Source organism: Neolamprologus brichardi, chromosome 14 (genome assembly GCF_056152115.1).
Source record: "Neolamprologus brichardi isolate AB-2024 chromosome 14, ASM5615211v1, whole genome shotgun sequence".
In the NCBI taxonomy this organism is placed as follows: domain Eukaryota; kingdom Metazoa; phylum Chordata; class Actinopteri; order Cichliformes; family Cichlidae; genus Neolamprologus; species Neolamprologus brichardi.
In genome coordinates, this window is record NC_142117.1 from 35192454 (window position 1) to 35218012 (window position 25559).

The 25559-nt window shown below is 43.1% G+C and overlaps 1 protein-coding gene and 1 long non-coding RNA gene across 5 annotated transcripts; one reads left to right on the top strand and one right to left on the bottom strand.

The window, feature by feature from the left end:
• Positions 1–219: 219 nt before the first annotated feature.
• Positions 220–24851, bottom strand: hif1al (hypoxia inducible factor 1 subunit alpha, like). 3 transcript variants are annotated; one of them, XM_087851233.1, is made up of 15 exons: positions 24829–24851; positions 13181–13371; positions 10293–10507; positions 7247–7331; positions 6829–6944; positions 5221–5405; positions 4980–5086; positions 4146–4293; positions 3768–4039; positions 3446–3624; positions 3271–3363; positions 3034–3167; positions 2634–2742; positions 2270–2393; positions 220–1725 (listed from the first exon to the last, which is right to left on the bottom strand). In XM_087851233.1, exons 1-15 carry the CDS (start codon positions 24834–24836, stop codon positions 1658–1660), a joined length of 2034 nt encoding a protein of 677 aa, XP_087707359.1. In that variant the 5' UTR covers positions 24837–24851; the 3' UTR covers positions 220–1657. The 3 variants fall into 3 exon arrangements, with proteins under 3 accessions (XP_087707359.1, XP_006805238.2, XP_087707358.1); XM_006805175.3 differs by lacking the exon at positions 24829–24851 and adding an exon at positions 22968–23124; XM_087851232.1 differs by lacking the exons at positions 220–1725; positions 24829–24851 and adding an exon at positions 22968–23124 and having other exon boundaries at positions 2184–2393.
• LOC118455338 (uncharacterized) lies at positions 736–6545 on the top strand. 2 transcript variants are annotated; one of them, XR_015719999.1, is made up of 3 exons: positions 736–2421; positions 2532–3181; positions 4781–6545. It is a non-coding gene; the product is annotated as an uncharacterized LOC118455338 (long non-coding RNA). The 2 variants fall into 2 exon arrangements; XR_015720000.1 differs by having other exon boundaries at positions 4795–6545.
• Positions 24852–25559: the final 708 nt, after the last annotated feature.

Genomic DNA, 25559 nt, shown 5'->3' on the forward strand with positions numbered 1-25559 from the left:
ATCCGCTGCACCACTAGTGATGAAACACCAGTTTTGGTTAAACTTTACTTTCAGGATTAAAATATATGTGCGCTCTGACACAAAGAACACTTTTCTGTTTTCATTGGTATGACATGACCTTCATGGCCGTGGGCAGAAGCTCGAGGTCCTTTTGTGGGTAATGATCATAAGAAGCTCAGGTAATCAGGATTTACCTCTGCACACAGATCACACTACAGCTTCTGCTTTTGCTTCATCAGCTTTATTTAGCTCAAGAATACATACAGGATAAAGAGTAAAAAGAAAAGAAAACAGTATGCAACCCCTCTCCCTCTGTGTAAATCATCGGGGGGACATAATGAACAGATCCTGCGTGACGGTAACAGGCCAAACAATGTTTTTCAATGGGTGAGAAAAAGGCACAGACAGCTCTTGAAGAGGTAACACGTTTGAGATAAAATGGCAGTTTTACAGGGGGCACACAGACAGTTCGTAGTTTGCAGATAACGTGTGGAAAAGGAGAAGATGATTGTGGCCAAATGAAAACAATCCTCAACATCAAAATCACAATATTTTATCAAACACTGCAACTGAAGGATGCAAGCCTACTTTCAACTCATTTAATTTGAGGTAAAATTTGTTAGAAGTCATAAAATTTGATCTTAAGGACAAAAAAAACTAAAACTAAATTCTAGTGTTTCATCACATTTCTACCAGCATATAAACAAGCTTACTCTACTGATGCTTTAACTAACAATAATGGCAAGATAAATCGATTATAGAAATATATATATATATACGTTTATATAGAAGATGAAGCGCACAGACCGGGCACCCCGGGATTAAAGATTAGACATCAAGAACAATCTGCGACGAAGGGCGACTCAGGATCTGAAGAGAACGCTGAAATAAAACTATCAGAACTTTCTAGTAATTGCATCATTTAATAGAAAGAAAAAAATGTTTACAAGTGTATAAAAAACACATAAAAATATGCCACTGAAATGACATGCCACTGATTTCGCAAGTTTGGTTTTTTTTTTTGTTTATTTCTGAGTAAAGTGGAAGAGCGAGTGATTTATTTATTTTTTGTTAGTTGAGACACTGACTGAAGGACGACTGATTTTTGCTGACATGGTTGTTCTGTACACCAAAATTGGATCAAACTGTGAGAAATTTAGCTGCAGAGACACAAGTCTCTTTTTGTCTCACCGTTAAACCCATTGGGGATGATTAATCTTTCACATCGTTCGCATGAGGAAAATTAGCACCACCTGCCGTTTCCGTCAGAACGGACAGACCTCAGTGATGACTTCTCAGATTAAATCCCTGACGAAAAGTAAGTGATGATGGAGGAAAGCGAGCGCTTGAGCTGCGCCGGGTTGCAGGAAGCCAATTTTGGAGCATCTTTGCTTTGACTTTTCCCAGCTCCAGAGCGGGTCGCCGGCTCGTTTCACAGTGAGAGACGGACGGGAAAAGCCAACGTCAAGAGACCGTTTGGCTTCGGCTACAATCAACGATCCGATGACGAAGTGATGCAGCGTGTGTGAGTCTCGAATCTTGTGCGTGCATGTCTGTAGGTGTGCGCTCAGGATGCAGTGTTTGCAGGCAGATCCAAAGTCGACTTTCTCGCTTTAAGCGGTGAAGTCGGGCCAACTCGTGACTGGCAGGAATTCCTTTAGGTCATAGGCGAGAGAGGTGGCGAGAGGAGAGTCGGGCGAGATACAAATATGTCCTTCATCAGAGCTGCGAGACACAAAGAGAGAGACGCGGTTAGGTCAGAGGACACTTCACAGCTGAAACTCTTAAGCTCTCAGACCTACACAGGCAGTGATTTCTGGCATGTTTTAACAGCAGGAGGTAAAAAACACCCCACAGAGTCACAGAAGGTCCCTGCAGGGGTTTGAACTAAGCACTCTTTAGCTGTGAGCTAACCACTGATAAATAAGATCTAACCTGAAAGGAGCTAGAATAGAGAGAAAACTGCCATCTGTGATGTACAGTTTATGCTCCACAACCATCACGTTTAATATCTGAGTGAAAAAGATCACTCCCTTTACAATCCAACATTATCATAACAGGAAATCTGTAAATAGCCTATGCACCAACATGATCAGTTATTGAACTGTGTGGAATATTTTGCAGAGATTCCCAAACATTATTATCTCAGTATGACCACTAGATGGCGCCAAATCACCTGAATTTGGGATGGAAGTCACTCAGTGCCCGTTATCCTCTGATGTTAATTTGAAGCAAGTCTGATAATGTGAGCTGAGGTTACAGATCTTACCTGCAGTGTCACACAGTCCTTGCATGCCTCCTAAGACCGGATCTCTGTCTGTGAGCAGATGGCTGCGACTCTCCGGTCTCGGGTCCATGATCAGATCTGGTCGGTCGGTTTCGTCCAGACTGTCCTGAAATTGGAGGTTAACGTGTGGTCAGGTGAAAAAGTTTGTTCTGAAAACATAATTATCATTACATAGCATCTATTAGTAGAAACCAACTAAATACAGATTTTTCAGATTTTCTAATTTGTTGGTTTTTTATTAAAGGTAAAAACTGAACACTGCATCAACAAGTCATCAAGACAGAAAACATTTTGGATTAAACGTCTTAAAATCATCCCTCTCGGCTCTTCCTCCTCTTCCACTCACCAGTAGTTTGTGGGTGAGAAGAAGCTCCTCCTCCATGGAAGGATCCTTTTTCTGTCTCTTGTCCTGGAGCATCACTGGTGACAGCATCTCTTCAGCAGAGTCATGAGTCCTGAACGAGAGACAGACGGATTGTAAAACACGTAAATCTTTGTTTTAATGTTCAGATATAAATTTTTAGCTGTGTCTTCACCTACAATAAAAAGCTGGAGCTCTACAATGTCCTGAATGGGCCACTGCCACACAGGACAAGAACACGGCCTTCTTACTGGCGCCTCCCTCAGGACAAATTTCCCATTTTGGCATATGTGCTCAGTTACAATAATGCAAGGTGAAACTTGACTTCCTGTTTGCTCTAAACACACCTTTGCACCAATCGTTTTATAACGCTGGTCTAACTTACCGTTTCCTGCTTGTTGCTGAAGTTTCGGAAGGTTTCTCAGCTTCCTCGGTCATACTGCTGAGGAAGGTCAGCTGGAAGTCATCGTCCATGGAGATGTACGGAGCCAACATGTCCAGGTCCATCCCCTCCATCTCCTGAGAAAATGCAGGTAGGACTGAATATTTTGCAGAAAGCAGTTGACTGAACAGTTGTTATCAGGATGTCTTTTGTTGACGCCTCATCGCCTCGTGCTCTTACCACCGGGGTTTCTTTCTTCTGGGCATCTTCTGGCCAAAAGGCGAAGAACTTTTCCACCTCGCTGGTGTCCATCACCTCCTCTTCACTGCGGCTCTGAGACACGAACATCGATTAAGGGTTAAAAGGAGGCAGAGACACTTCGACTGATGCACAAAGACTTAAGGCTGACATTTACCTGCTCGGGTTTAGGTGAGGAGCTTGGCGATGGTGAAGAAGAGGATGCAGATAGAGGAGGAGTGATGGGGTCAAAGATGGGTGCGAGGAGTTTTCTCAGCTGCGGGGTGCACAGATCCTGAGGGTGCTCGGGCACCGAGTCTGGACTGGGTGGACTGGCAAATGAGAGCTCGACAGAACCTAAAAGAGGGAGGGGGGGAGATCTACTCTGAATAACCACCGGCGACATTTCCTCAACTGTAACATGAACGAGGCTTTTAGGTTTATATATTTAAAAAAAAAGAAAAAAAAAGGGGGGGGGGGGTGTCCTCTGTCGGTCTCACCTGGACTCAGAGGTACGATGGTGTCTCCGGCGTCAGGAGCCAACTGCAGCAGCTCCTCCGGCTTCTCCTGCAGCTCCATGAAGAGCGTCGCGCTGCTGCTGGAATCTGAATCCACATCTTCAGCCTCAGTGGAAACAGTGCGAGGCTCGCTGTCAGTTTTAGACTCGCACATGTCGGCAGTCCCGGAGTCCTCATCTGCCGGTTCAACTTTAGAACTGCGACTACAGCGGGTCTGCTCCATGGAGAAAATCACGTCTGGCTGCTCCACAGAGCTAAAGATGAAGAACGCGATGACGTTAAAATCGGGAACAGTAAATGGGCGCACCATCCTCGCTCGTGTTGCAGTTTGTGAGACAACTTTGCTGCTTTTCAAAGTACCTGAGGATGAAGTTGAGGCAGACGATGGCATCCGGCTGAGAAGTTTTACTGTTGTACAACACCGTGGCCTGAGTCTCCGCCCACACGTAGCCACCGTTGTTTGCCAGGAAACGGTACTGGCTGGTGCTAACCTGACCTTTGGAGAGCACTGCGCAGTGTGGACAGAAGAGAAAGAGGATGATGATGAAGTGCCAGAGCACGTTTTCACTTCATTAAAACACAAATTCTGGGAGCTCCTCGTTGAAACACAGCTTTCAATAACAGCTGAAATGTAGTAAAACCTGTGCCTCAAATACAAGCGATGGACTGATGACACATCGAAGAAACACCCTTAAACTAGTTTTATGAGCTCAGGTGGATCAAAGCCAACTTTTGTGATTCTCTCGAGGGTGAAATACGTTTAATGGAACTTAATTCAGACATTGGTTCCTTATTACGTTAGTATATTAGTAGTAATCAGAAATGAGGAGCATTCTTTTTAAAAAACAAATATTTAGGCATAAATATGTTCAAAATTAGAAGGAAAAACCAGTTTTGGACATTCATGTTGGACACCCCTCTCTTTCTCTGCCTTCATCATCTAGACACCAAATGAGGGAATTTCTTTGTCCCCGTGTGCTCTCTCAAATTTTCAGACTTTGTTTTAAAGGCCAAGATGCACTGAAGGTGTTCTGACGACAGCAGAGGGCCAAATGCCCTGCTGAGAGCTTTATGCTGGATTTTGCTTTAATTCGTCACCCGTCCGTATATGAAAGCCGTTTAGACCCAGGTAAGCGGTGAAAATGATTGAAAATATTACACTGTTGTAACACGCAGACACACACTGACACTCACATGTGTGCAGGCTCTTGTTGATGTGATCTGAGTCGAGCGCGTGAAGAAACTCGAAGCCTGAGCGTCCAATCAAATCATCAGGTTTGTATCCCACCAGCTCTGCAACCCTGGAAACGGTGTGAGAAAAGAAAACCAGGAGTTCAGAGGTTTCTTTCGCGCCACAGTGGAATGGTATTCCTCCTGCTTCCCATCCACGGGGGGAAGGTCAAAGGTCGAGATCGGTTACATTTTTCCGTCTCACCTGCCCTCGCAGTGGGTGAAGCGCAGGTCCATGCTGTGACGGGTGAGGAAGGTGCAAGTATCCAGAGGGAACTCCACGCTGGACGGGTGTGGGATGGGCTCGCACAGCAGGGTCATGACTCTGCCTGCAGGGGGCGATGCAGAGCCGTTGCCAAAGGGACGAATGTGGCCTGTGCAGTGGAGGACCTGCAAGAGGGCGAGGAGTTCATCAACCAAGCACGCTTCAAACAACCAAGATAAACTTACTTTTTTGCTCAATTTCATGCTGCATAGCTGTAGTGAGCTCCTTTAATGAAAAGTATTCAGTTTGTGTCTGCTTTTGTTATGTTAATGTTAAATTCAGAAAGAATAAAAAAACCTCAAATTTGAGCTGTAATCCCTTAAATGCTCAAAAGAGGTTTTAAAAGAGTCCCTGCTCTGTGGCGCTGGAGCCAAGACACGTCAGTGCTGGAAACCCTGACTCTTCCAGAGGTTTTAAAATGTAAGTGCAGCACTTTAGACAGGAATGGTAACATCAGGACACGTGCCACTGTGCAGCAAGTACACATGAGCGCATGAATTGAAAGTTTACACCGTTTACAGCGTGAAGGCCGGCTGCCAGCGTTAATTTGACCATATCTCTTTCAGACTGGACTTTAGCTGCATGTGTGTGTCTGTTGTGCCTATTTTTATGAGGACCAATTATAGCTTCAGAACTAGCCGTCCCTCACTTTGTGACACACCTTCTAAGGCCTGTTTAAAGGGGACGTATTCTGCTCGTTCCTGCTGACAATTTATTATTAACTCCTCTTCCTTTCTTGTGGTTGGCTGCCCGTCATAAACCGAAGACCTGGGTAAAGGTGGGTGAAGCTTATGTGCTCAAAGCCAGAGGTGTGAGCTCGAGACGTCCTTATTGAAGGTAGTTTATACACCAGCCGAAAGTAAATGTGCACTGCTGTCGTTTGGGCTCGTCGTGCACCTCCCAATTATTAACAGTAAAAATGTGTTGGGGAGAGTACAAGCAATCTTCTGTTCCTGCTCGAGCCCCAAGGCTGTGATTTATTTATTGTTTTTCCTGAGCAGGAACACTTGTCATTTAGAAGAAGCCTGCAGCCAATCAAGTGCATGAGCCAAAAGTATATATTTACATAGGGATAAATAAGGAAGCGGTGAATACGTCCACTTTAAGGGTTAAAGACGTGCTCCAGCTGGACCTGGCGGTATGAATAAAGCAGAACATTTCTTTACAGCACTGCAAACTGCACTTTGACCCTCTTGCATATTCAGCAAGTTGGTGTATTCTAGTATATTATTACTCTGTTTCTGAGCAGTAGTTAGCTAGTAGCTGCAATCCTACAGTTTATGAATGCAGCCTACTATTCTAAGCATTTGCACTGTTTACAACTACTTCTGGATCAAAATCCAACATGGATCCAGCCAAACCTTTAATATTGAGGCTTCTAAATAAAAACTAATAGATGACAGCATGGTAGCTGTGTCCATCTTTTATATACAGTCTATAGTTTTAATGTTAAGGCTAGTCGGAGGTGAGTGAGCATCCTCAGAAAGCCATCACTGAGAGGTGTGTGTGTGTATATATACTAAATGAACAGCTGTGTGTAATACAAACCTTCCAGGTGGCAGATTTGATGTTGACGGTGCGCCCCCTGGTGGTCAGTGTGCTCTTCATTCGTATAAAGAAGTTCCTCTCGCTCGTCTGTTCTGTCCGTGACTTCTTACTCAGACCTGAAAGCAACACGACACCGTTAACGTGGGTTATTCACAGAAGTTTGTCAGCTTACAAGAAACTTTGTTAAGTACCAAAAACATTTTAAAAATTCAAAGAACAGCTGAGCTCAGAAAGCATACAGTCTTTGTGACCACAAACAAACAGAACTAACACGCACTAAATTAACTCGTTACAGTCAATCTGGCCTGTAATTAAATTCTGGAGATCAAATTAAGAAGATGCTTGTCTTCTTGTCACATGACCAAACTACAAAATAAAGGTGTCAGTGGGCTCCTGATCCCCGGCTCTGCGTGTTTACCTGGACGTGGAGTCAGCAGGTCTCTGAGCTCCTCTTGATCGCAGGGATGAACAAAGTCATAGATGCTCTGACCCAGCAGCTCCAGCTGTGGACGACAAGAAGCCAACAAAACTGCTGAGTCACACACCAACAAACACAAGTATCAACTGCTACCCTTGATTATGTATTTTTTGAACCTGACGTGTTGGTTAAAAGTTTGTACTTTATTTTCTCTGGTGAATCAATTTTTCTTTCTGTGTTTAGCAGCGACTGTAATTACAGTTGACGAGGTCGGGTTAAATCGCCACCGCTGTTACAGCATGCTTCACTCTGGACCTCGGTGAATACTCGCCGTAACCTCCTCAAACGGGGCTAAGAATAGATCTAAGGAACAGATTCTTCTTCCCGCTCAGCTTTCATAGACACACTATCCTGGCAGCTCACAGGAAATAAAAAAGAAAACAACTCTTATCTAAGAAAAGCTCGTAAGGGCTGAGTGTACTAAAAGCTGATGTAGGTCAGGAATGACAAACAACACAGTCTAAGCAATAATTATGGCGTTCTCACGTCCAACGAGTACCTCTGGGGTTTAATTACACACCCTGAAACAACATTATTACAGTTCACTGAAAGTAAACCAAGACGCTGTAATTAACCAAAATAAAAACTACACTTTAGCAAATACGCTGCTGCGCAACTACAGAAATAAACTACAATAAATGCAACACACAGGAAATGCCTTCAGTTTAGTCCAGTTTCTAAACCCAGTAAGTTTATATATGTATTTATGGGGATGGGGTGATGTGTCAAGTGTTTAAAATGACCAACACCACCAAAAATGGATGTTTGGAGACCAACAAACATCTGTTTTCTGGTGTTGAAGGTTTCCTAATGTTACACAGTGCATGGAAAACCAGAACCGACTTGGAAAATAACCGGAACGCCAAGCTGACGGATCACAAGACCGTCACACGAAGTGGCAGCTGAGTGGGAAACTGAAGCCGGCTTGGTTGAAATGAAAGGAAAAGATTTAAGACTAAAGTCTGGAAAATTGAACGTCACAGTTACGTCTCTCCAGCGCCCAATCAGCCATTAAACCAGCAAAGAGTCTTTATGAAGTAAGCATCACCACACAGGAGGGCACATTTCTGGAAACTTAGAAATATTCAACATTTTTAATCAATTGTTGGAATCATAAATGGTAAAATAAAGTGATTGCGGAGCGAGTGCTTGTCCTGTTTGTCAGCAGGATTACTCGCAGAGACACGGATGGATTTGCATGAATTTTTACCAGAGGTGCAGCCTGTTACCCTGCTCTGATTTTATGTCACATTTTCAGAGAAACATTATTTCAATTTCGTCAAGGAGGGAAAAAACAAAAGGCAAACTGATCCTAAGCCAATGCAGACTCGCTCATGGAGGGAATGTTTTTAGCCTCGGAGAAGCTATGCGGTCTCCTGTTACTCCATGTGTTTACGAGAGCTCTCCGGCCTCTCGAAAAAGAAGCCTCGCTGATTAGAACAAACTGAGTAAATAAATGACTTTGCAAAATGTGAAATTTAAATCGGGGAGTGAATCATTTTACATACGATGCACTTTTATTGCGTCAACAGCACAGCTATCAAAATGTTAAAAACACTTTTAATCAGAGTTAAAAGATATTTATCTGCATATATAATACAGGCGTTAAGCTCTGTTTTGTGCTTTTGCACGGCTACACTGATCCTGAATGCACCTGTAATAAAGACGGTCTGTTTAAACTTCATGCAGGATATTTTAAGCAGTTTCTCAATAAACGTGATTGTTTACTTCTATGTTAAAAGAAAGGTGGGTTATCACATAATTGTTTTATTGGTCCATTAACTAAAGTGACCTTCATACCCTTGATATAAACAAACCAAACTGTTTGTGTGCTAACTATAGGTTATTACAGCAATATTCAAACTACATAAAATGTTTCCAGTCATTAGATTCATGCATCCATCCTGAAATAAAATCCTTCTGCTATAAAGAGCGCGGTGTGTTGGAGCAGTTGACGGATGATCTCAATTATGTGAGCATGACTCCAAGGATAACAAGGAAATTAATCTTTTTTTATGTGAAGCAAAGCACAATTAAGCAGCGGTGTGACCCACCATTCAAATTTTTTTAAAAAGAAAGGAAAAAAGTGGAAACTACATTGGAAAAGCCAGCCCTCTAATGGCTTCAGCTGGACCGAGGACATCACAAGTCCCCCGCCCCCGCTATGACATCTGTCAGGAGAAGTTTGGCAAATGCTAACACGATGCCAAGTGAGCTGAAAGGGGACTTGGAAACCAAACACCTCTCCTGAGAGAAGCTTGGCTCGTTCTCAATAGTGCTGGAACCGAACCAGATGCAGCACAGATTGTGTAAAAGTGTCTGAAGGAGGCCGGGGCAGAGTTTTAGTTAGACAACACGATCCGAAGAACCGAGGGGGCAGGCAGGAACACAGGTTGCCAACAAGCTTTGAAAGCCACAGTTACAGCATCAATTTTTTAATTCAACTTTATTTATACGCCGCAAAATCCCAACAACGGTCTCCTCAAGCCGCTTTATATTGCGAGGTAAAAACCCTACAATAACACAGAGAAAACCCCGACAATCAGACAACCCCCTACGAGCAAGAAGTTAGCGACAGAAATCATAAATGAACATAATCTGAGCTCAACCTTTGAACAGAGGGCTATCACCATGGTTACAGAGGAGGTTTCACAGCCATGGATCCACACAGTCCTCACTTTCTCCATTTATCAAAGAACGAGTCAGTGTGGTGAAGCTTTGGCAGCGAATACTTTGGTTTCTTTATCGCAAACTACGACTCATACGGCGACGTTATCTGGCCTCACCTCTACCTACAATCAGTACTTGGCTTGTTACACAAAAACCAATCAACAGATGTCAGGATTAAATGTCCTGGACACGCCTGCACGGCACAAAAACAAATGCCTTAAGATTTCTGTGCCACCCACAAAGCACAAGATTGTCTTGATGTTTGTAAATGATAGTGTGTGTGTGTGAGTGTGTGTGTATGTGTGAGTGTGTGTACCTGTGTGATGCCAATGTGTTTGTTGACATTCTCTGTCAGGTAGATCATATCTCCCTCCTCAGTCATCACCATGATGAAGCCAGCCAGCGCCTGAGGATAGAAAGCATCCATCGGATCTTCATCCTTCTCCTCCTCCTCCTCCTCCTCCTCCACCTTCACCTCCTCCTCCTCCTCCTCCTCTGCCACCTCTTTAGGCTCTTCTTTCAGATTCTTATCTGTTGCAGAAGAAAACAACAAGGTTATTATTATTACCAGAGGCCGATCAGGCAGGATTACTTAAACCCAAAGTCTTTAAGGTTAAACCTCTTTTCGACTTCGCACGTCTTTAACTGCCTGAAAGTCTCCTCCTGGATTTTCACCAAGCAGACCATGTTGTAATCGCTTCCTGTAAACTTTGTCGTGTTTATGGTGATTTGTGTCACTCTTGGAGCCAACCCGTTCTTATGTGTAATTACAGCTGTCAGATTAACCACATTTTCAAATCCTGCTTTGGCGTTTCCTCTGCTGCGATGTGAGCTCCTCTCTGAGATTCGGCTCAAAGAAACTACTCCGCTGTAGCTGCAAGCCTCTTATCAGTTCACCAACTTTCTACCTGCATCTCCTTCCCATTCCGTGTCTCTGCTGGTGTGGGCATTCACACCAACAGCGCAAATTAAAGGTCCTTGATATTAGGGCTGCAACAAACGATTATTTTGATAGTCGACTAGTCACCGATTATTTTTGCCATTAGTCGACCAATCAGATCATGCATCCATTGGACGTACAACATACAGCTTATTGCATCAGCATTAAGGTATGTGTTAACTAAAAATAAAGACAGGATGATAGTTTATTAAATTTTATTGAAATTTGCTGATTGTTTCGGTGAAGTTTAATAAACTCCTTGCTATCTAAAATATAACGGGACACCGGAGTAAATTCTCGAGCATCTCAAACTTCTGATAATCAGCTGTCTGCTTGACATTTATTCAGCTGTGTAAAAACTATAACTTTAATCTCAGCCAAACCGATTTACTCAGGAACAAATAAAATACTAAAAAAAGCCAAACAATAACATTTTGAAGTTATCTAAGTGACTCATATATCATGTTTAACCTGAGTAGCGAAAGACGGCTGTTACCCGGCTAGCTACCAAGCTAGTGGGTAACAGACGTCTCCGAAAACGTCGGAGCGCTTTTGAAAATATGTGGTGTCTTGATAAACTGAGCAGATATTTGAGGTTTACACAGCTACATTCTCGCCTGAAAATATGTTGAACGTTTATTTTGTGACCCAGAAAGAATAATAAGAGTAATATTAAAACTAACTAGCTGCCGCCATTGTTGTAAACTGAGCTGGGCTGCGCTATGAATTCTGGGACACAGCTTCTTCTTCTTCGAGGTTTAACGGCAGCTGGCATCCTTGTACATGCAGTGCTGCCATCTTCTGTTTCAGCCCGTTATTACACTCTTAAATCCTACTACTTATTCCTGCGTCTTTTGAGATCTTACAAAGCTTCAAACGACGCGTCGACGATTTTGATAGTCTAGACTAGTCGACTAATCGTGGCAGCCCTACTTGGGCAGGGATAGCTCAGTAGGTAGAGTGGTGGCCCCATGATCGGAAGGTCGGGGGTTCGATTCCCCTGAACAGCTACCCTACACACTACTCCCCGGGCGCCCAATAGCTGCCCACTGCTTCACTGAGTGAATGGGTTAAATGCAGAGAAGAATTTCCCCACGGGGATCAATAAAGTACACTTTCTTTCTTCTTCTGATATGCAGACCTCTTTGGAAATGATCATCATCAACTTCTGCAGGATTTTTCCTCCAGTAAATCCAGGAACACACTTTCAAACCCTGACGTACGTGTCATATTTGAATCCCCTCAAAAATCCGATCCAGCTATGAGAATGTCTCGCCTCTCACCTCAATCAATAAACCAGTCAGGAGGAGTTCATGACTCTGCTCTCACACCTGAGGCAATGAGCCGACTCATTTTGTTAAGTAGTAACACTGAACACGCAACATGCCAGAGCTGGATTCACATTCACGCAGCGTTCATGCCTGACTGAGTTCATCATTCAAACTCTGTCACTCGAGAAGCCGTTTAAAGGATTAGAACAACTCACACTGCTGTTTTTAAAGGACTTCACCACTTAGACCATTTTATCCAAACCTGACTCACCTGCAACAACAACCACTTGAGCCACAATCAAGCCTCATATTTGACTGTAGTCATAAAATTATAACCTTCACGTCTTTCCTCATTCTTAACTCTTCCCGTGGAACTCAGAAGTTGCATTATTTACCTGAGTTAAACCAGTCTTTATGTTTTCTGCCATTAGAAAACAGAAAAAAGAAGCATGCAGGTCATGAAATTAAAGCATGTGCAGAAAAACAAAACCAAAAGAACCAAACCGAGTCTGCAGCTGTGCTCAGTATGCTAACATCCTGCTGTTAAGCAGGTCAAATATTTACAAATTCGACCGCACTGCTTCAGCAATGTTTGCTTATTAGCACTAAAAATGCAGTATAGATGGAGCTTAACTGTTTTGTAGTTTATATTGTCGAACCAAAAACCGGATCTGCTGATGGTGAAATGATGAAATGACTATTTATCCTCTGGGGCGCGCGATTCAGACCAGGTGACATTTAAGTGCACTGCATCCTAAGCTGTTTTCAGGGCTCGGGGCTGCAGAGGATGTGTGAAAACACCTGCTTTGTCACTGTTGTGCACAGCAGCACATTTGCACCAACGCAAATCCTGTCATGCATGAGCTTTGGTTAAGTCTAGCGTAAATTTAACACAAAACGTTTAATAATTTTTAATCAGGCAATACTTATTGATCCAAAAAGGATTTTCAGGCCCTGTTGGGACATACTGTCACATGACTCTGTGCTTCTTACCTGATCGAAGCAGGTGGTGCATTCGCAGGAAGCTGAGGGTCACTCTCATGATGGCGGCTTTGTCCAGGTGGGTGGACACTCGGCGTGGGAGCGGCAGAGTGTGGGCAAGCTCATAAAAGACCTCGGTCTCCTGACTCCGCCTGCATCTGGCCGCATCGCGAGAGCGCAGTTTTCTCTGTTCTGTGCTGGTCCTGGAGGAAGGAGAAGAGGAAGACGATCAGGAGGTGAAAATTTTAAAAAAGGAGCAGAAGACTGATGTGGAAAGAAGAAGCTGTGAAGGAGGAAGGGAGGATAATCGTTATGTGACAGAAATAAATAAAGAAGAATGGACAAGGAGAGGGGAGGGAAAAGATGATTAGAGCAGAGAAGGAATGTGGGGCAGTGGGGGAGGAACGGAGGAGCTGAAGTGGGACTCTCTCTCTCCAACTTTCCTTACCCACTCAGCCCCACCATGTGTTTCTCCTTTCCTCTGCTGACAACGCTTCTTATTGTTAACACAGAACTACAAGGAAGAAGGTCAGAGCATGAGTGCTATACAAAGAAGGCTCCTCCAGTTTCCTTTCAAGCAACATTAAAGCGGATCTGCTCTGCTTTTCCTTATGGTCAATGGCGAACGCTCGTAATAAACATGGCTAAAGTTTCAAATGATGACCTCAGAGTTTGTACGAGGAATCTCTGTGAGCGCCAAACACTCAGTTGCAGATAGCTTTATGTAAAATCCTCTTCAAATACCTGCACTGAGCCAGTTCAAGATTATTTTTAAAGGAGGCATGCATCTAGAAAACTCTGAACGGCCCCAATAAAAACGGCCCTAAAAGCCCTTCAGTGCTGCAGCTGTGCGGTTTTAAAGCCTCCAGCAGTGACCTGTGAATCAGTCTGGGAATTTTATGAGCAACACTCGCTGCCCTAATAAACTCCAGTCTCCTGGATTTCGAAACACACTTGAGGAGCAGTTCGGGACCAGATGCTTTTAATGCAAAACAACCCAAACATCAAATATATAAACGCACTAATCACAGATGCATGTACAGATTCTGTAAAGAGAAGGCGTTTAATTACAGGGTTAATCCCACTTTAAAGGCAACGAGACATAAACGCCTTCACGTCTTTACTTGGTGATCGTGCCCACAAGTTTCAGCTCTATAAACACTCCAAAGTGGGAACAGAAGTGAGAAAAAATAGGGAGAAGCACCCAAAAACTGAAGGGAACAAAATGGTTTTTTATCTCAGCAGCCAGGAAAACGTCCAGATCTACAGGCCTCCCTCCCCCACTCGTCTTCATCCATCCCTCAGCTCGCTCTGCACCGCTCAGGCCGAAATCAAAAAACATGTGCTGACAGGACAAAAGCCAGGTTTCACTTCTTCATTTCTCTTCCATTCACTGCGTTTTCCAGCTGTGGGTGGATATGCAATCATGTTGAGGCCACACAGTGTCACCTAACACACTCTTTCACTGCAAGCAGCAACTGTGGAGGACCCTAACTAAGAAAAATGAAAGAGTAAACGTATTTGTTGAACATTTATAGTGGCGGCCACTCATGATCATGATTTGGATAAGTTGTTAAGAAAATGATGGATTTCCAAATGTTCACTTATTGATACATTTAGTTCTGAATAAATATAAAACAATATAAAAGTAAATTAGAAATAGATTAGAAAATGCAATTCGTGGGGCGATTGCCGTGTGATGGTTGCTTCTCGATGTGTAAGAAGTTGCAGGTAAACAGGTTGCCTGAAAAAGCTGAATGGAGTCAGCAGTTAATGTTTATACTATAAAAAGTTATTTTGAAAAACTTGCACTGTAAAGCATGCTGGAAAATTCCTATAACTAGCCTAGCTATGGGCTTTTATTTTGAAATATCGCACAACTTCCATTAGGAAAAACAGGATTTTTCTAGTTTTCAAGCTCGTGGGTGTATTAGCCCTCTCTGGCTCTACGGTTCACTTTAATAGGGAGAGATTTACGGGTGGTTTTCTTGTACAACAAATATTAAATTATTGAAAAACAGTAAAACACTTTTGGAAAAAGCAAACAGCGAGCAGGCATCTGAAGGGCGTCTTCGTCTGTGTGGGATCACACGGACGTCGCAGAAGAAAAAAAACAATGATAAAGAATTTAGCTGACGAGAACACACAGCGGGACTGCGCGCTTTATTTATTTGGTGGTGCTTTTTAATCATGAATGAACAAAGAATGGCATTTAATACAAGGCCTAATTATTTAAACACATATGTCAACATTCCCTTACATGTGCATTGTTGACAGATAAATTAAAAACTAATAAAAGTTGTTTCTTTATTTATTTACTTATTTTGGCACATTGGGTCCTCCATAATAAAATGCTACAGGCTTTAATAACTACCTAAAACAAAGTGACCTCTTTCAGTCTGCTGACTCAGGCCAATAAATTATCAAACCGCAGAACAAAAAGAACACAACACAGGACACCAGCTGAGCACGGCTTCAAAAATAACTTCTGCAGCTGACAGACGCCTTTACACAGCACATAGTACCCCACACACACACACACAGACACACACACACACACACGAATGTTTGATTGGTTACATCAGCACAACTCTTTACATTGTGGGTTATTATTCCTTACAGGGGCCTCGACATCCTCTAAAACAAGCATACTTCGAATGTGAAATTCTGGGCCGATGCTGCTGTTTAAAATTACGACGTTGCCAGTAAAAGAAACAAAACAAACAAAACCTGTCGAGACAACAGATCAGACCTCACCTAATACTGCTGCTTAACATCCACTGGAGGAATATGGAGTGAAACAAAATCAAATGAAGGCGATCAATGAATAATAACAATAACAACAACAACTCAGAGTCAAAAGAAATGAAATAAAGTGGGTCAGTGAGTGAAAGGACATCTTTTACATTCACTGCCTGATCTGAAAACCTCCTCCCTGCTTTGGTTTGAAAGTGAACAAACGTGTCTGTCTTTTATTCAGACAATAGCACATAATGTTCCAGCGGGACACTTGGGCACACCCACACTGTTTGTATCAGGAGCTAATCTACCTGAAACCCGTGTGAATGTCTGAGCTCAGATTAAAGAACATCCTTGTTTTTGTTGCTGTTGCATCAGCACATAATACCGCAGATCTCTTTATTACGGGGCATTAGAACAAGAGTACAAATTTATTACACCATCCGCATCCACATGATGGCTTTTATTCAACAGACAGCAAACAAACACAGCCACACACACTTTCTCCCCCCCTCACCCCCCTCTGAAAGAACAGCCCTGTGTTCCTTTGCTGAGTCTTCGTGCACAGAAGTGAAACAGAGTCACGTCCACAGCATGAACGAAAGCACAGCCTGAAATACTGAGTGTACCCGTACACCGCACAGGGATTTGGTTTGTTTACCTCTGGGGTTCAGCTCAATTTTGCTCAAAAGCACACCCAAAAATTAAACAAATAAGACGTTTTCCTCCAATTCAGCAACATCGTTGCTGCAGCTCTCCTCCTGCAGAGGTGTCTGCAACACTTTTACTCATTTTTATTCAATAGTTTTGTCTACAAGGTGGCCAAAAAAGAAACAAAAAAAAACTTGTAATTTTCCACAGCTCAGGGTCATGAACTTTTTTTTTTTGGTGTGTAAGGAACTGACTGTACCAAAGACAGGAAACTCTGGTATGCTGCTTGCAGAAAGACAAAAAACCCCTCTTGGTTTAGCATGTCAGCTTAACGTCACTCAACATCTTTTGGGTACATAAACACTGCGAGGGTCACAACACTGCAGATATATTTCATGCAGCTTCTGGCACGCCATCCCAAGTCAAACGCATTTCCATGTTTGAGGAGGTGAAGTGCAGCTGGACAGCCACAGATATGGTCAAAGTTTCACACCAGCCTACGTCACCCTCAAACACACTCAGCAGCCGTTCGGTACAGATAATGGCGCCGCTCGTTTTGTCTCTTTGTGCTGCGTCTGTGCAAGAAAAACAAGCTGACAAACCCACTTCAAACCGCTGCGCTGGAAGCTGACAATTAGACGACTCAGACGCAAACTCGCAGCAACAAAATAGCAAGACGTGAATTCCCAAAGCGCAGCTCAGTGACGCCAGGGGCGGACAAACCCCTTCAGGGGGTTTGCGAGGAATGCATTCCTCTTTTTGCCTTTGAAAGGCAGCCCTTCCCAGCAGGGAGGTCACAGACCCGTCAAGGGGTCATGAGATTAATGTGTTTGTGAGAGCTTCTTCTGCCCTGGTTTTCTTTAATATCTTAAAATATTTGTCATGCTTACCAATGACCTTGGTAAGCATGTGGACACATGAAACCGTGTCACAGTTTTACCACAAACTAAAAACACAGAGCTGAACACGGGTGAGGACGCAACGTGTCCTTCTGTTGTGCTGTTACATTCAACTGTTTTGATTCAAACTCAAGTTTTAGCTCGTTTTTCTGTTGTTGTTAACACTGCTGCTTGCAGTCCTTCCGCCACTTACAAAACTACAGACAACTGTTGTTGTCGCCAATATTAGCTTGATACTTGCGTTAGCATCACTGCTGTTGCTCGCAGAGCCCCCAAGTAAATGGCCTGTATTTATATAGCGCTTTACTAGCCCCTAAGGACCCCAAAGCGCTTTACACATTCAGTCATCCACCCATTCACACACACATTCACACACTGGTGATGGCAGCTACATTGTAGCCACAGCCACCCTGGGGCGCACTGACAGAGGCGAGGCTGCTGGACACTGGCGCCACCGGGCCCTCTGACCACCACCAGTAGGCAACGGGTGAAGTGTCTTCCCCAAGGACAGAACGACCGAGACTGTCCGAGCCGGGGCTCGAACCGGCAACCTTTAAGCACCTTAAAGGGATTTCATCTTGTGGACTGGATACTTATCATTTCCTCTCAGGTTTTTTTAATCTTACACAAACACTCCATTTAATTTACTACAGCTTCATGAGTCTCCAACAACTTCAGTGCTTCCCCTCAGCTGACTTGCTTTAGGGTTTAAGCCTAATTTCCCTCCCCCGAAGCCAACAGAAGGGAAACAACTTCATCTAAACACGTTTAAAATTTCACCTCTATAACACAGATTACAGCTGTTTGTTAAATACTCTCAATATTTAATCTATCGATCCGTGTTCTCGGGTAGATTTCCCCTCCTTTGCTGTTTACACAAACACAAATTTTCATCAGATTTATTGACTCGTGTCCACAAACACGGGTGGAAACTTTTCCAGGTTTAAAGGGTAGAAAGTCCACATTTTTTGGATGAACACCACCGCTCGAGCTGCACACGTGACTGAACACTTTTACATTTTCTTTCATTTTACTTTTACACACCCTGACCTTCCATCAGCCAGAATGACTTGGTTAAGATTTGGAAAACAGAATTCAGTTCTCTTGGTTTCCATCAGGAAGTTGCCAGAACCAAAACTCAGGATACCTTTTAATACCAAAACTCCAAAAACTCCCAGTAGTTGTTTTTTCATGACCTCAGCTGCTGTAGGAGGTGTAGGTACTGAACCTGCAGCTTTTCAGGAAGTGACGGGGAACACCTGCATGTTTATGTTTAAGTGCATTACATAATTTTGTTTTGGTATTGCAGATTGTGTAAATCTACTGGCTCTGGTATCATCTACTCAATTTCAGTTATGATGGCATTCCTAGTTCCCTCAAAGCTTCCTCCTTAAATGTCAAATTCCTCCTCCCCGTGCTGGAAAACTGCCGAATTCGTGTCCTCACACATGACAGCGTTTCACGTTTTGCTGTGAGACGGAGGTGGAAAGACATTTCCACACATGCACAGCATCCTTGAACTCTTCCAGACATCACCTGACAGAGATGTGATAGTCACTTTAAAATGTTTTGAACCTGCCAGCTCCCTCATAAAAAACTCTGTGATGTCAGACTGTGGGAGCAGTTCGAGTAATCGCTCTACTGGTGCATTTACCGGTAGTGAAAGAGCGTCCTGGAAGCTCGATCCAGACAACTCCCTCTGGAGCACTTCCAGCGGTTTTAACATGTCTGAAGCAGACGGCTTCGTCCTGTGTGCTTCATGCAATATAAACAAAGCCAACTACAGAAAGCATCCTGACCTACTTATCCTGAAACTCTCCAAAGTTTGTGAGTGAAAACGGCTTTCTGGTCCTACATCGTCTCACCAGATATTTATTCTCTGTGCACAAATTAAACAATCGTGCAAATAAGAGGAAATCCCGTGAAAAACAGCGCTGACGTGATTAGGCTCAATTTCAAGGCCATTTCCCTAAAATAATGCTGCTTTGATAAGGTGTCACGTTCACACAAAGAACGTCCTTCGATGGCGGTGGGTGACACATGAGGATATGGTGAAAGCAAAACACGTCCGTCACGCCAAACCTGTCGGTGTTAAGCATGCATGGCGACTGCTGGGAGGTCTTTATGAACCCAGACGGCGTTTTCTAAACCAAACCAGGAACTTTTTAGAGTCTAAAGACAAACGTGTAAAACACAAGAGGTGGACGCGAATGCCCCTCCTGGCTGATTACTCCATCACCCCTCCACCAGCCTAACATTAATGTTAAAGGTTTTAAAATATGTCCTTACAATCAAAAACACAATAAAAGTTTGTCCATCATTCTTCATCGTTTTATAACAGAACAATTAAAGTCTTCATGGAGCTTCTGGAATCAAACCAGGGACCTTTCACTCGTTAGGCGAATGTGTAAACCACTACACCACAGAGCCACACACAAAGTACTAACACTGTGTTGATGGACTTTGACACATTAAAAGGAGCCGATGTAATTACACCTGGACGAGTCAGTCAGGTACTGCAGCCGCGTTACAGCTGTTTATCACAGGCTGTCAACACACAGCGCCCAGCAGCCTGCCAGCAGGAGGAGCCTCAGCGAGCTCCGTGTCCTTGGTCAGAGAGCAGCGCTGCTCTTTGTCGACTTATTGCTCAATACAAGTGTGTGCGTGTGTGTGCATGTGTGTTGGGACGAGGTGTACAAAGCCCTGAATAGAGCTCTGCACCAAACACTGTGTTCTGGAGTACAAACTGTGGTTACTGAGCCGTCACACATGACTGCGCCTTCCTCTAAAACACACACACACACACACACACACACACCTATAATCTACACAGATGGAGCGTCTATGAAACATGAGGTAAGCAATAACCAGTTGGACCGCCGCTTACGCTTAGAACACAACGTCCTCTCATGGCATGTGTAGACGGGGGAGGGAGCACGCGCACGCGCACACACACACACACACACACACACACACACACACACACACACACACACACACACACACACACACACACACACACACACACACACACACACACACACACACACACACACACACACACACAGCAGCAGGTCACGAGACTTTAAAGCAAAAGAGAGTGAAGGAAAACATGAGGAAGTCCAGGACAAAGACTCCGGGACCCCCTTCGTAAATAATCACACATATCCTGCCAGCCCACTCCACACACACACAAACACACAGTCGTGTTTTTACATCTTAGTGGGGACATCTAATTGACATAATGCTTCCTCTAGCTGCTAACCCTAACCATCAAAACTGAATGGCTAATAGTAAATCTGACACTAAAACCACATTTTGAGTCTCAAAAATGCCTTCAAACTCGTGGGGACGGGCATTATTGTTGGTCCCCACAAAGATATGTAGACATGGTACACACATACAAACACCAGACATCTCATATCCTACTGACATGCGCACTAAACTATAAACAACAAAGTGAGCTCAGCCTTGTTTGGTTCAGTACACAATGTCCAAGACTGCTGAAACAGGGAAGAGTTGTTTTTGGCAGCCTGGAGACTGTCATGGCAGACGCACACGCACACCTTTGGCATAGTGTGGTCACATTTGAACAACTGTTCTTTTTCCTACTCTCACAGGCTGTTTTGGCCTGAAACCAACTTTTCTTTAAAGCAGAACTGTCAAACTCAGCTAACGCGCCAATAAAAACAGTCTCAGAATAACTTGCCGATCTGTTAGTACAGCAGAGAAGGTTCACACTTAATGAGCCAAAACAGACGATGAAAATCCTGATTTATCTCAAGAATAATGTAACTTCAACATTATGTGCTTATGTCAAGTCTTTTTAAATCAGTTAGTCCCAATCAGAGACACTTCTTTTCAGGTGACCACAAAACTCATACACAGAACTAGGACACATTAAGTACCAGGAGCAATCCAAGAACACATACTTCCTCCAAGGCCAACAAACACACACCCTCCTCAATCTGAGTGTGCAGATCCAGATTAATTTGTGAGATTATCTTTAGAACATCAAAAGAATTTATAGCGTGTGAAACATCTACAGCTGCCCCATCAGACATTAGTAAAGAGTCCTTCCAAAAACTTCTTGGACTTGGATGCAGAAATTTATGGAAACAAGCCGAGTGTGTGCGAACAAATTTCCCAACAATCTAGCTCCAACTTTCTGAACAAATACACAGACTGGACCAAACACATAACGGAGGTTAAAGCCCAAGACCATTTCTTCATATTCCTCATTTTCCAATCCACATTTTTATGAGACGCATCAAAGCTGACAGCAGCAACTTTATGGGCTTTATCAAACTAATTTTAACAGACGAATCAATAATGTGACCGAGAGTTCATCCTTGTGAGTCACCTACAAATATGAATAAATGCACTAACACATGACACCTTTTGGTTGAGCACACTGATCTGGTGGGCTTCAGGTTTCCTCCTGGGCGGAGGTCACAGCTCCTGCTGTGGCTGTCCACTCTGTCCCACATGTTACACCCCCATCCCCTCTGCTCTGACAGGAAAGACTATACTTCCAGTTTTAGTGTTAATATTAAACCCTAAAGCCTTGCCCCCGACACCAGCGGGATTTGAAAAGAACCTCAAAGCATTAAAAAAAACAAACACAAAAAAGAGACATGACTAGAAATCCTCCATAAATTATCTGCCACTTACTCCAGAACACATAAGTGTGTCTCTTATAACCATATATATGAAAATATGCCCTCTATGGCAGCCATACTCTCTGATAAATACATATGTCATATAAAACAATGTGAACCAAAGGTGTACTCAGGCTCTGCTCTAAAGCCTTCAGAGAACACACTGTTCGTTTCTTTGAGGTGTCACTAAATGTCCCCAGACTCTCTTCCACTTTCCACCAAAGCTTCCTCTTTTTCTTTTTTAAACCCCGCGAACACGTTAATATTATCTCTCCGCAGCCATCTCTGTCTGTTATGTCTGCCTGCAATAAAAAAAGAAAAGAAAAATCCATAACTGGGATGCGGGACATCCATGAAGCAGAGCAACATGGCGTGAACAAAGGCGGCGGCTGTGCTCTGCAACAACACAAGACCAGACTGAGTAATACAGATGTACGGCAGATATCACATTTCATGCATATTTATCTAATTTACAGGCTTGTAAACATGCTGTAATATTAATTATGTCAATTTTTTAAGGACATAAGCCTGTTCAGCACGCGCAATTCAAATAGGATTTCAAATTAAAAGGCTGTATTGAACGCATGGAAAAGGCAGCACGGAGCTGTGGAGGGGGAAAAACAGAAGATTTTTTTATTTAAATAATAATTTAAAAATAGTGTTCCTTGAATATAAACAGGCCGACAGAGAGCTACCCGCACAGCCTGTAGCCGTGCAAGCTAAGCCGCGGTCGTTTCCACCGCCCGCTGCTGCTTTAATGGCTCCCGGAGACTCAAAGTTAAAAGCGAAAAAATACAGATAAACATACCGAACCCTTCACCCGAGTAACCGTAAATCGATAAGTCTTACCGTTTGACCGTAACGACCCCCTCCTTCTTCTCCATCTTCAATCCAAGTGCTGAGCGAAACGATTCAGCTTTTTATTGTTGTTCATCTGACTCGACGACACAGTAAAATCCTAAACCCCTCAAAGGCGTCAGGTTACTCCCTGTAAACACGGGCTACTTCCGTCCGAGACTTCAAAGTAAGAGTCCCTCGCTTCCGCTTCCGGTTTCTCTCAATTTCTTATTAACAAGGTGGATTTTAATCTATAGTTAAATGTCTTCGGAGGCCTTTACTTTTCAACCGCAGGATATTGTGCAAAATTTTCCTAAACAGGCAAAGTTATTTTTTATATTTTTTTATTTTATTATTGTGTTTTTATTTCATTCTGTTCAGGTGTAGAGTTTTCAGTTTGTTTTTGATGAATTTGACTATCAGTTATTATTATATTTTATTCTAACAGTTGGAAGCAGGTATTTGAGGCAAACTTTAAAACGTCCAGAATCGGTTTACAACACAAACACAGCATTGCGTGTCATGTTAGGCCAGTCTGTTTTTAACACCGGCAAAGACTAAAACTGGAAACATTTCCTGTTTATTCTCGTTTTATAGTGATTTTTGTGTCTAACAGCACTTTCCTTTAGATCTTTTTTCAAGAGTCTAGTTTTAGTGTTTCATTGCGTTTTACTTAAGCACATTACCGTTTATCTTTACAAGGAAACAGCGGATCCAGTTAAAGGTGATGTAAACAAGTGATTAGTCTCTGAGCAGTAATCAGGAGAAGCTAACGAATCAGTTTGATTGTTTGGACACAGTTTTAAAAGATTAACCGGGGATAGAGACTGCTAATTGGCTTTAACTAATGATCCGGTTACATGACATGTGTTGTTTTGCCTTTCTGTCTAATCCGCGTTAGGTTAATCAATAATAGAAAAACTAAATAAATAAATCGTTTTTAATGTTGTTCATCTGTCTGAATGGGTGTCTTCTTGATAATTTGGTTTCGAAATAAACCTTCGTTTGTAATTACAGGTATTTTGATTTGTAATGGTTTGATGGGTGTTTATCATAGTTTTACATCCCACACAGTACATATGCCTGATAAAATATCACCAGTGATCGATGACGGATCATTTAGCAGCTAAAATATGATGCAGATCGGGAAAGTGGGTCACTCGGTCGAATGGTGCCTTTATTTTGTAGATGTTCTTGTTTCCGGTATTACTGGCATCTCTGCCTTCACCCTTCGACGCAGGCGCTCTGAGGCTCCGTAACCTTACTGCGTTTCACGGTTGTAGGTTGCATCAGCTGGAGGAACGCTAAGCGGGGCGTGTCCGCTGTGACATGACGTGTAGTAATAACGAATACGGCGATCGTGTAAGAAGCGAAACCTGAGAGAAACAACATTCAAGAATCCTGAAGGGAATGGAGGGAATATTTCCTCTTCCAGGAGAGGAAATATTTTTAAAACTTAGTTTTAGGACAAAGTTGGCAAAATCTTGGGGTTTGAGTGTTGATCGTAAATACGCAATCATGAATACCATATTCTATGTGGAATAACCCAACTGTATACACATAACACTATTTATTACATATAAATTGGAACATGAAGAAGTGAGACTGGAGGCCGTCGGACAGTACTGGAACATGCAGAGGTGTTTAACGATTACTTTTGAATCTTGTTTATGGAGACGTGATGCGACTGTTACTCTTTTTGTCAAACACAAACAGCTGCACCGTTTCAGCCTGCGCATGCTCGGTACACTAACAAAACAGGCTTCTTTATACGCATATTGTTTATTAGAAAGAATAAAGAAGAGCCTCAAAAAGCGTGACTCTTCTAGGTTCACGGTTTCAGTGGATACACAGTCTGACACCGTGAGCTCACCTGTACATTCAAACTCCTTCCAGATGTTTCTCCGCTTCTTAGCAGTCATCTGAAGCACCTCTGACGTGAGCACTTTTTTTGGGGGGGGGTAAAGCGTTATTTAAATGAATAGTTTAACTACACTAGAAAATTAAAAAAAATCCATGTAGTGGATTCAACAGTAAAAAGTAATAAAAAAAAAACCCTTGTTAAGATTAAACAACCTGGGTCAGGGTGTCTAACCAGCTGTGACTGTTGCCGTTTTCCAACAGACGGTTTCTGCGTTACAGCCTGAGCGCCCACCCGACCAGAACAGTGCTTTGTTACATTAACACACATACACACACACACACACACACACGAATGTTTGATTGGTTGCATCAGCACACCGCCTGAAGCTACAATGTTACAGTGAACATCAACACTGTTGCAGCCTTCAGTGGAACGTCATCAGTTACACGACGGAACAGCCAATCACAGTAGAACAAGGCGTCCCTCCTGCCGATCCATTCTACCACCATCAGCTCCGAGTGTTTAACGGGGTATTTTCTTCCTCTGCAGGCTCACAGCGGAATTACAGCTGATGGTGTTCGTTTGCGTCGCCACTCCACTGATCTGGTTACTCATTAAAGCATACAAATCTGTAACAGTCCTCTACAAAATAAAGTACTCCAGTTGCCATGCACATCTTGTGCTGATGGCTCTGCAGGGCACGCTCTACGCCTCAGACATTTGGATTTGTAACTGATAGG